At 32.1% G+C, this 12,158-nt stretch overlaps 2 protein-coding genes across 2 annotated transcripts; one reads left to right on the top strand and one right to left on the bottom strand.

Moving 5' to 3' along the window:
- The first annotated feature begins 103 nt into the window (after positions 1–103).
- On the top strand, positions 104–1,228 carry LOC108478910 (protein PHYTOCHROME KINASE SUBSTRATE 1-like). Its single transcript, XM_017781364.2, has one exon. It carries the CDS (start codon positions 104–106, stop codon positions 1,226–1,228), a length of 1,125 nt encoding a protein of 374 aa, XP_017636853.2.
- Positions 1,229–3,790: 2,562 nt separating this feature from the next.
- On the bottom strand, positions 3,791–7,523 carry LOC128285502 (solanesyl diphosphate synthase 1, chloroplastic-like). The gene is made up of 3 exons (XM_053022975.1): positions 7,505–7,523; positions 4,585–4,667; positions 3,791–4,084 (listed from the first exon to the last, which is right to left on the bottom strand). The coding sequence occupies exons 1-3, from the start codon at positions 7,521–7,523 to the stop codon at positions 3,791–3,793; spliced, it is 396 nt and encodes a 131-aa protein (XP_052878935.1).
- Positions 7,524–12,158: the final 4,635 nt, after the last annotated feature.

The following is a 12,158-nucleotide window of genomic DNA, read 5'->3' as shown; positions in this document are numbered from 1 at the left end:
CCTGGATCATAGCCAAACTTCTCTCCTTAAATTAGTTTTGGGATTACCAGTTTCGAAATACTTCAAATTCAATCCATCAAGTTTATCCCAGTTGTTTGAGATGATGGACGGTGAGAAAAGGAAAAACACCAGTCTCGGTGACGTCTCCTTTTCTTCTTACCATACCACCGCAGAAGAGATCTTTGTTCATAACTTTGCAGAACCTGGGAATAGGATTAAGCATCCCCAGGTTGCCATCGGACGACTAGAAAGGAATAAGACCCAAGTTAGTGAAATCAGTGTATTTGGAGCTGAAAATTACTTCAATATGAAACTCGATGATGGTGATGATGATCTGCTGCATCCGGTGGGTCCACGCCGCTGGCCTGGGACACCCACTGCCAGTTCCGAAGCAAGTTGGAGTAGCCAAAGCGTTTTGCTACCAAGTTTCAGGGGGAATCGATCCGTAAACAAACCAAAAAGGGTTGATGGAAGGAGCTTCTTTTTCTCTAATCTTAGCTGCACCGGGTCTTGCTCCGATGGGAAATCTGTTTACGTCAATCAGAATGTTGATCATGGAAGGGTTCATGCAAAACAGGTGAGAAGGAAACTGATGGAAGCCAAAGATAAGTTTGATCAGATGAGTGCCGGTTCTAACAGAGAAGTGTGTTTCCGATCGCCGGTTCTGAAACTCAAAAGACAAATGGATGATCCACGAAATTCCCTCGAAGTATTCGGATCCACTGCGATGAAGAAAGGGGACATAACCAAGAACCTTGAAAGGAAACTGTCCATGTTAACTTGGGATGCCATCCCAAATGCCCCGACCATTTCATCTGTTTCGAGAAGTAGCCAAGCAGGCGATGATGTCGAAAGCGATTGCAGTTCAGATCTCTTTGAGATTGATAACATATGCGGCGATGGTCCAGCCGCGTTGTTCGCAAGGCCAAGGCCAGGGCATGCCTCGGATGGCATGTCTAGCTGCATGACACCACCGTATGCACCGAGCGGGACCAGCGTTGAATGGAGCGTCGTCACCGCCGGTGCAGCGGACTGCTCATTCGTTTCGGATTATGATGTAAAGAAACCAAACGCAGTCGCCACCAAAGTGGCGCAAAGAAGCCGATCAGGCGGGATATTGGGGTGCAAGAGTCACAAAGCAGCCATGGTTGCTGAAACTGCATACACAAGAGACGGAAAAACGAAGAGTCCAAGCAGCATAGTTCCTAAAAAGCTGTTTCCATACTGAGATGGGTAAAGCAATGACGATTAAGGAAGAAGATAGCTGAAATCGTTGCATATGGACATAAATTTTAAGATAGCTGAAATCGTTGCATATGGACATAAATTTTCTTTTAATCATGTAGTTAGTTTGTCAAGAATATTTCACATGTGTTTTGGCTTTTCAAGTACTGATTGTCTCTACAGGAAGTTGAAGTCCATATAGGTTTTGTGTCACTAAAATGCACAACAGCATGGAAACATAAGAGGAGAATGTGAAGGCAAATTGGACCCGAAAAAGAAGGTTAACAGACCTACACTTTGGTCCAATCAGTTTACTTTTTATTCAAGTTGCTTTTTAAGAAGCCATCATCTTTGATCTTTCCCTTCCTTGAAGAGCCTACAACAACAGACCTCATTTGCATTGACATTTTATTCACAACGACATGAAGACACTCAAAAAGTGGGATTATATTTATTTGTTTATTTATGTTGTAAATAAAATCTCTAGTCCCACCTCCCGGTTTTGCCATGTCGTCTTGTCGCTATGTTTGATGAATTACAATTGCAACCCTTCCATTATATGTAGTAGTTGAACCATTTCCTATTAGCTTAAGCTTTCGGTATTGCCTTTGTCACTTAATGTCTTGTTGTTTTCAAACAGTACATTGCTGTTTTAAGCTTTCTTCAGTTTACACAGTGCATTGTTGTTTTCAAGCACTGTTTCTTCACCTGTGTCCAAACATTGAGCTTTCTACTCAGTCTAGTAAGCATGATTGGTTGCTTGGGGTTGGACAATCGAAAACTCTTTACTAGCCAACCAACCTGAAAGGTGGCTAATCCAGCTTTAGTTATGGTTCAAGTATGGTGCAAACTGAATTTGCAAACAATAGGATGAAAATTTGCCAAGCTCCAAAAATTGTGGCATATATCACAATCCCCTTGACCAGAATGGAAGCTGAATGTGTCAATGGTGTCACAAATTTTAATGATGAAAACTAACAAGAATGTTTACCCACAATCACATGTTTGATGTTTCAAATCCATCAACATGCATGCTGCAACAAGTTAGGTAGACTCATAAATTCCATGCCCATCTTGATCCAATTCAAATTCAAATGAAAACATTTTATTTAAATGTAACTATAAAAACATACTTTTTAATATTTATTGTTTTTGAAACAATAAGATTGGGCGATGGGTTGAATCAGACTTTGATTTTTGAAGTTTGACATAAAAATATATTAACAAGTAGACAACGATCCGGCTTGGTCCATGGGGACAAGTGGACCCCACTGCTTTGTTCTCTCATTTTCAGTCTGAGTTGAAATTATAGTAAAATCAACACAATATTCATTCATTCTTAGTTTTTTGGGATATCCTTGGGTCATATCACCCAACAGCCAAACTAAAGATGAACTACATGGTGGGGTTGCAAACGAAATGGACGCGTATTCATCTCAATTTTTTATTGTTTTTATAGGCTTCATAAATTTAAATTTTACTCTCTCGATTTTTATCTTTAATCTCTTTATTTTTAAGTTTTAAAATTCAAATTTAATTATTAATATTATTTTTTGTTAAATTTATTGAGTGATATTTTGAAATAAAAAATATTCACTTAGTAATCATATAACTGAAAAATAACGTTATAATAAACATAGACTTAATAAAATAATTTTACCAGTTGGAACTGAATTTTGAAATCTAAAAAATTAAATTTCTAAAATAAGAGTACATAAACCAAATTTCAAATTTATAGAGAATACAAAAAATCATGACATATTTTAACCAATTCGACTCAACTTTCAAATATATATAATTGATATGGTTAGATACTATGAATTTGCTAAATTAAGCAAAACGATGGCAGAGGAATGTTGGGAAGTGGCCAATATAATTCAATTCTTCAACTTAGGCTTCGTTTGTTTGCTAGTAAAATATTTTTCAAAAAATAATTTCTGGAAAATAATTTACTTTTCTGGTGTTTAGATGAATCTCTGTAAAATATTTTCTGTTGTTTGGCAAATTTCCTGAAAATATTTTTCAGAAAAGTTGTTTTTACATATATTAATAAATTTATATATATTAATAAATTTATATTTTAAATTATTTTACATATATTGCAATGACTTATTTATAAATAAATCAAATTAAATATAGAATAATATTAAATTATTAAGCTAGAATATTAACCGTCATAAATTGAAAACGACCAAAGTCTATTCACACTTTTTCAGATAAACGTCAAACACAAATACTTTAAGAAGAAAAAGAGAAACCCTTATAACATAGGTTTTCCTTGTATACATAATGGAAGTTTATTAGCTAAATATTGATGACCATAAAAACTTTATTGGTCATCAATTTAATTATTTAATAGAGAAATTATTTTTTCTCAGACAAATGTATAATTTGAAGACATTGAAACTAGGAGCTCAAGTCAAAGCTCAAAGCCTTGTATGAATATACAACCAATGACAATGAACCAATTAATATCCTAAGAAAGCTATTCTATATTGGTATAGGCTTCAACTTCATGCCATGTTTATCTGTCATGTATCATGCTGATTGTTTTGGATTAGTTAAACTAATCAATCCTTTCTAGATTAAACATCACCATATCTTCAAGCCCTAACCGGAAATCGCTTTGAGGAAGACATTGGATATTCTTGATTGCAATATCAGCTTTCTCTTTTGCCAACTCTTGTGCCCTTTCGATTCCCCCGCATTGCTTTACTAGTTCGATTGCTTCGTCAAGGGAACCAGTCTTGTAGAACTCAGATTCAATGATATCTCTAAGTTTGGGCTCCTTTTTGAGCGCAAAAATTACAGGTGATGTGAGGTTGCCTTTTGCCAGATCACTACCAGCTAGTTTCCCCAGCTACTCTGCTGATTGTGTAAAATCCAATATGTCATCAACAACTTGGAATAATAGGCCAAGATTCTTTCCATATTCATACATTTGCTTTGTTACACTACGATGGAAGATAGAAAAAGCACGATCAAACTCTTCGAAACCTAGAATTCCATTATGCTTTGTATCAAACAAGTCAAATATTTGCAGTGAAATCAGAAATACATTGACAACAACTCAAGCAATATTATGCTAATAAGAATTATTCTTTCAACTATGGACAGATTATTAATTAACATTAGATAAAAATACTCGATCAACTTTTCTTTTTTGTTTGTTTCGAATAACGCCAATTGGAACTCCTCTTGTTAAATAGTAATACAAATAAAACTTAAATGCTACAAAGATGAGAGGGAAAGAACCAACTCAAGACGAGGAGTGATCATCAAGCCAAAAGAACTTGACAAAAATAAATAAAAATATATATCAAATATATAACAAAATAGGAACTATGAAAAAACAAAAACCTTGTTAATCAGCCCATCATTTATAACAGCATTGCTTATCTTCTTGAAAAGCTTATAAAGTGCTTCTATTTCACTTACACTAGCTACATGAAGATGAGCAAAAAACAAATTTCAATAGAATGACTCAAGAACTAAAATAACATAGGCAAAGACTGAACAAATGTTAAATCAAGCAAAAACATTGAATTTATCACATCAGCAATATAGAAGAATATTTAAAAAGAAAAGAAAAAATGATAACATATAAATTGTCTCTCTTGCAAGAAGTTTTGTCTCTCTTGCAAAAAGTTCAGGATCAACAAGAACTCTTGATTGCTTGTACAAATCATTATCACATCATTGCAACACTGAAGCAAATAAGTGCTTCAATCCGTCTACTCACTGCATCATGATATTCTTTTTACATCAATACACTCCATACCTAGGCAACAGCAAAAGAGACCAGAAATCACATTCATGTCATTCTTTCTATACACTCGATCATTCTAAAAGCAAACAACAGGACTAACCTTTTAACCATTTTCTGATTTTGCTGACTGAAGACCAAATATTGGAGTTGGAAACTGATAAATCCAGAGACCTCGAACTCCAAGTGAAATCAGTATCTGTCTTATAAAATCAAACCATGATCTTAACCTTTTAACCTACTTGAATTTTCATTTGTCCTAACAGATTTAAAAGCATTCTGTCGAAACCATTTTTTTGGTAAAACGGGGATCGACTTTATTTTTGAAAATGAAAACGAACATGGGAGTCGCCACCCATCCTTTTTGATGAGGTGTGATCGGGTCACCTCGTAAAAGCGGTTGTTTTTAATAAATGGTTTGATTTATTAAAACAACGATTTTGGTCTGCGAAATTCAAAAAAAATAGGTTCGGGAGTGGATTACGTGTGAGGAAGGATTAGCACCCTCGTAACGCCCAAAAATTGGTACCTAGTTGATTAATTAGTGTCTTAGTGTCGAAAATTGAAAACTTGAAAGACTTCAAAATACGACCCCTCTTTTTGTAGAAGACTCGAACGTTAAAGACCTTCCCGTCTCGAAGTAATAGAACGTCACATCTAGTAAGTTCGGACACAACGTCTCGAACTTTTGAGAATGAGCTTGCCTTTTACTTAAAAACCGTGTATTTTAACTTTTTTAAAAGGATATTCGATATTTTAGAGTAAACGAGGAAAATCGAAACTCAGTAAGTTAGGGCACAATCTCTCGAACTTCCAAATACCAAATTGCCTTTATTAAAAAAAAATCTTATCCCGAGGTAACAAGATGTCATATCCAGTAAGTTAGGGCACAACACTTCGTATTTCCAAGAATAAGTATTTTATTAAAAACTCGTATTACAATTCAAAAGAATATTCCGTTATTTGGGTTAAATGAGAGAAATCGAAACCTAGTAAGTTAGGGCACGATTTTCTCAAATCTCGAAACATAGAATATCAATTATTTAAAAAAAAATTAAAGTATCAGGTAAGATGTAACACAATTTGATAGTAAAATATAAAATAAATTACGGTACTAACATGCACAACATGATAAATGCGTTTATATAAACGACAATATATGAGATCGAAAATAAAATAAAATAAACGAACAAGGCGAAAATAAAAGGGAAAAATGATAAGTCAATTGAAAATTTGAAACTGAAAAATATTAAACGAATGAGCAAATAGATATTAATAATGAGAATAATATTAATAATGAGCAAATAAATTAAAAAAATGTGTTAATAATGAGAATAATATTAATAATAAGAGAAATTATGAACAATCTAAAGTTTATAATTATAAAAGGGTATGGATAAATAAAAAATAAAATGATGGGATAAGATGAAATAAATGTACTTAAAGACATTAGGTATATAGATATAAAAAGAAATAATAGAAATGATAATGTAAAATAATTAATTTAATAATGATAATGACGTATAAGTAAAAACAAAATGAAATAAAATAAAATAAAATAATTATAGTAATGATACTACTACCAATAATAATAATAGTTAAAAAATAATAATACTAGTAATAGTAATTACAACAATGATAATAGCAATAAAATAAGATGATAATAATAATATTAATAATAATAAAAGTAAAAAATAAAATAGTAATAATAGTAAAAATAATAATAGCAATAATAAGTATATTAATAATAGTAAGAATAACAATAATACAAATAATAATATATATATGAATAATAATAGTTAGAAATAAAAATAATAGAAGTAATAATAATAATGGTATTAGAATAAAATAAATATAAGTACAAGTATAATAATAATAATAATGGTAATAAAAATAAAAATAATAGTAATAATAATACGTTAAGTTATAATAGTAAAATAATAAAATTATAATAATAAAAATATATTATATAATAATAGTAAAATAATAATAGTAAATATAATAACATTAAACCAATTAATTTAATTAAAACATTGAAAAATAACAAAAAGGGTCTAAATCGAACCTAAAATGAAAGTTCGGGGCCAATTTGAAAATAAATGAAGAAGGAAAGGACCAATTCGAATGTGCAAACAAAAAGGAGGGACCAAATCAGGCAATAAACCCTCTCTCTAAAACGCGCAGCACCACATAGGACCAAAATGAAAACCAAAATAAATTACGGGGTAAAATTAGAACTAATAAAAAAATTAATTTCAGAATAATAAAAAAGCGAAAGGACCTAAACAATAAATACCCCCTTTTGTAGAAACACGCAGATCTTAGGCCTGAAGTGAGTTGGGTCCCGGGTTAAGGCTCAAAACGATGCCGTTTTGGCGTTTGAACTTCAAACCCAAAACGACGCCGTTTTATGTGGGTATAAAAGCTAAATATTTTTTAAAAAATTCATTCTTCCATCATTCTCTTCAAAAAGATAAAAGGGGGTTTTCTCTTTTCTCTGCAGCAGGCCCTCACCGGCCTTGGTATCCGCCATCGGTCATCACGTACCATTGTCATTCGCCGTTTGTTTGGCCACAAGCATCTTGGCGATGGGAAGGCCAAAAGTCAGCCTTTTTCAGCGAGATCGAAAGTAAGTCCTCTTTTTATGCTTTTTTATACACTTTTTATATATGTGTATATCTATATATATGTATAAACAGATTTGTAAAGGAAGAAAAAAAGAAAATAAAAATGAAATAAAAGAAGATGACCTTTACTTGATTTTTGAACTTTTTTTCGATCCCTCTTTCGATCTACTATTTGTTATTTATGTATTTGAATCTTGTTTTTTGTGACTGTATTTTCTTTTTTTGTTGAAAATCTATTGCTTTCTATTGATAAAAAAAACCCTCTTTACATTGGATTGATAATGGCTTTTATATCCATTTTTCCACTTGATATTGCTAATGATTTATTTCTCTTCTCTGCAGGTGCAAGTGGGGGCAGACTAGGGCGATGGAGCAGGTGGTGGCAGAGGGGATGATGTCGGCGGCATGGCAGAGGCCAAAGACTAAGGGCGGCACACCTAGGGGCTAGGGTTTCTTGAAGGAGTTTAGGATAGTAGGCTAGGGTTAGGTTAGGTTTGGGCTTAGTTTTGGGTTTTTGGGGCAGTTGGGTTGGTTTGTATCTGGGCTAAAATTGGGCCTCAACACATCCCATAAGTGTTTTCCCTTCCTTATTTTTTGTGCATGGAGGAGCACATAAAGAATTAACTTCTTCATGTCTATTTCTGATACATGGGAGATTAACAAAATACAATCAGGCAGCACAAAACACTATTAATCACGAATCAAGAAACGCAAAGCAGAGGATAAAAATAAGTAATACTACCAAACAAAGAATTAGCCATTTCATCCATTTTACAAAATTAAAGGTAACCACAAATCACCCATCTTTGCTAACATCCATTCCATTCCAACATTGTAGTATAAAACAGACAATCTAATAAAGAGAAATGGTTCAAAATCAAATACCCATAAAATCAAACGCATCAAAAGGCCTAATTCAAACACAAAATATTAACTCTATCACAAATTGAACCTCATCAGGATCCCAGCTAATCCCATGAAAGCAAATCGTTGAAGGGAAATAGACGAAAAAATTGAAGAGAAAAAATCACCAAATTGTTTTGCTTTGGCTGGTAGCTGTGCCAAGGAAGAAGCTGTTCTTGTTCTCGAATCAGCAGTTTTCGCAATTGAAGAAGAACTAGTCCTACCTTTTTTGCTATGCCCTGAGGCATTCCTTTAGCAGGGCTACGCACCTTCCCGCATTCCTTACCTCTGTGTGTGATATGATGCCGATTCGCCGAGCATAATCCCCTCTTCGCAAGAAAAGGGCTAGGCTGCTGCTGGTCTTTCGTGAGCATCTTTCTTTGTAAGGATGCCAATTGCTATTGACTCCGCTGCTTGAGAATGCCCGGCTTTCAGGAAGAATTGGGAATACATCAGGGCAGGGACTTTTTAGATGAGAGTTTCATTTCTCAAAAGACAATGGATAGGGCTTTTTTCTTTTCGTCAACTAAGCTACTGCTGGTTGTTTTTTATACAAAGAGGAATCTTGGGTCGGGGACACAATGAAAGGAAGAGGAAAGAGAAGGAGAAGGAGAAGGAGAAAGCATTTAGCAAGTTGGATGTGAAAAGGAGAAACTTGTCTTACAGAAATAAAAAGGGTAAACTTTATTTTCCCGTGTCTTGTAAATTGTTTTACCGTGGAAATTTTTTTCTGCCAACCAAACATCAGAAAAGGCTGAAAAGCTTTTACGGAAAAGCTTTTACAAGTAAACAAACTGAGCCTTAGTAATTTTTTTTCAATTTGGTCCTTAAATTTGGATTTATTAAAGTGTGATGATGTGATACTCTAAAATTGTACTATATCATCATCTGAAAATTTAATAAAAATCTTAAAATGTCACGCCATCATATCTTAATAAAATATAAATTCAAAGACTAAATTGAGAAAAGTTACTAATTTTTGAAACTAATGTAAAAAAAGAAAAAAAAAGAAAAGAAACTAGTGAAGTGATTAAATATTACTTTTATCTCAAATTGAAATTACTAGAAGCTGAAATGCTAATAGTTGGCATTGGACCACTTAGAGCTCAACCATTTATGGTTGAGACTTAAGAACTAGCTCATCCACTATTTTAATAATTTAGTATTATTGAGCCGTCAGGTATGAGAGGTATCAACACTACACAGATAACACAGACTGAATTTTCAATTTTCAATCGAATAGCTTTTATAACATTTAAAGAATAGATATAGATAATAATTATAAAAAAAAAACAACAACCATCAAATTACAAAAAAAATTATTTATATTAATATTAAAATGCATAAAATATCAAATTAGATTTTATATTTAATCGAAAAAAGGCAAAAAAGAGTTGAGAAATTGCCCAGTACAGTAGTTGTGGAGCTGGGAAGGGTATTGTGGGGGGAGCAAGCAGAACATGATAACATAGACTACATAGTTGATGAATGTCTTCAACTGAAAACACATAAAAGAAGTTTATGTGAACCATAAAGATTGACCCCCACCACCTGTTCCTCTTAAACCTATTTATTATTATTATTATTATTATTATTATCATACCAAAATAAATGAAGGATTTTAAAAAAATATTTGATTACAAGTTATATGCTGACTTTTTAATAGAAATGCTAAACCTGACTTTTTTTTAATTTCCACATCATTAGTTGTCATTTAGATAATAATAACACAACAAACTTTTCACTCGTTATTCCAGCTAAATATGGTTTGTCTCTCTACTTTGGTGGAATAGGCTGATGGTCATTGTCCTTAGTCTCTTCTATCTCTTTACCCTTTCAGCTTCGACATCGTGGTTCGCACTTGGGCTAATCACACTCAGAACAAGCCCCACTGCAACCCTGACCGCAGCACTCCCTAGTCTCACCTCCTGACCAACCAGGCAGTTTACCCAAAACTAAATTACGTATTTTCTAGGTAGATTTTAAATGCAAATTGGACCTTTGGAACTAAAATTCAGCGGAACCCATGATGAGGTGCTGCTTTGGGCTTGTGATTCTATAATTTCCTTTTGCGAGGAAGAAATGGCTTAATATTTACTTTAGCCCTTAACCCATACTCATTTTTCGTTTCGTTATCTAAATTTTCCCTCTCATAATGAAACCATTATTTTGTAGCACAATGTAGCAAAATGTATGACACATTGCATGTCACCTTTTATTTTTAATATTATGTGTATTACATTTATTTAAAATTTAAAAAAACATATTATATATAACTTTTAAATAATTCAAAATTTCATTTTTAAATAAAATTTTAAAATACATAAATGTAAATTTTAAAATTTTAAAATAATATACAAAAATTCAAAATTTTATGAAAAAATAAAAAATAAGTACAATTTGGAAAATTAAAAAAACCCTCAAAAATTTTAAATATATATTTTTAACAAAACACCCAAAATATATCAAAAGTTATAAAAAAATTAAACACAATAAAATGATAATGATAATGTTTACACTTTGCCATTTTTATGGGTTTTCTAAAATTATTTATTTTTCTTTCTTCAAGTTCTCAAGTTTTAACTTCAAATCAAAATTTTCTTTTTCAAATGTAGCACATGTAAATTTGAAAGCCTTTATATCATTTTTCAAATTTTTATTTACACTTTCAAAATTGTATTTAGTTTTTAAAAGAATATCATTTTCTACTTTGAGCTTAGAAATTATTTTCTTATATTTAAAATTTATGGTCTCAAATTTCAAAGCTAACTCATCAAAAGCATCTTACAACGCATGTAAACTTGTATATTCTTATGGTTTGTTGAATGAAATTGTCATTTTAATAGGTTATAAGAAAGTAACATGAATTGATATGTTAAGTTACATATAGCATATAATATTCATGTTATAAATATTTGCTCACTTCGTTGGTGTTTTTAGTGTCATGTTCTAGCCAAAGTTAGGCCAAACTAAGGTAGCTTTTAGGCCAAACTAAGGTAGCTTTAATTCTTATTGTAAAAACAAGGTAAGCATAGGATTTCCTATTTGGACTTACTAAGTATCCTAAATACTTACTCTCGTTGTTTTCTTCCTTGTAGATTGTCACCTTACGAAATTTGTTGAGTCGGATCAATAAAGAAGCATACACTATCAAAAGACAGTAGATTGGTGTCTTGTAACATTCCCACTTAAAAAAAAAAAGAAGAAGAAGAGAAGATGAATATTTATGGTTGAAGTCCTTGAATAAGTGATATATAAATAAATAGTAGTATAAGAAATTGTTATAGTTTTTAGAGAAAACCGCCAGGCATGAAACACAGAGGATTATTAGTAGGAGTATAGGGTTAAGTTAAAAATTTAGTATCGAGTTCAGGGACTAAATTGAATAAGTTAGAAAAGTATAGAGACTAAAGTGCAATTATCCTATTTTTATTTTGATGGAAAGGACTTAATGGTAATTTTTCCATTACTTAAAAATCAATGGTTTCATGATGGCTTTTAAATGATTTTTTTAATTAAGTAATAATATTTTATCAATTAATATTATAATACATAAAAAAGAGAAAAAGAGATAAAGATATTATCTTTCTCATCTTTCTTTCTTTTTCACGTCAAAATAAGGGAGCTTTCCAAGTCCA

The sequence above is a fragment of the Gossypium arboreum genome, chromosome 12 (assembly GCF_025698485.1).
Source record: "Gossypium arboreum isolate Shixiya-1 chromosome 12, ASM2569848v2, whole genome shotgun sequence".
Classification (NCBI taxonomy): domain Eukaryota; kingdom Viridiplantae; phylum Streptophyta; class Magnoliopsida; order Malvales; family Malvaceae; genus Gossypium; species Gossypium arboreum.
Note: the sequence above shows the minus strand (reverse complement) of the source record. Positions and strands in the feature narration are given on the sequence as shown.

Coding starts and splice junctions, on each gene's coding strand:
- LOC108478910 (XM_017781364.2), top strand. CDS start 104: ATGGACGGTGAGAAAAGGAAAAACACCAGTCTCGGTGACGTCTCCTTT.
- LOC128285502 (XM_053022975.1), bottom strand. Junction 4,085..4,584: donor ATGATGGGCTGATTAACAAG/GTTTTTGTTTTT, acceptor TCAGCAGAGTAG/CTGGGGAAACTAGCTGGTAG.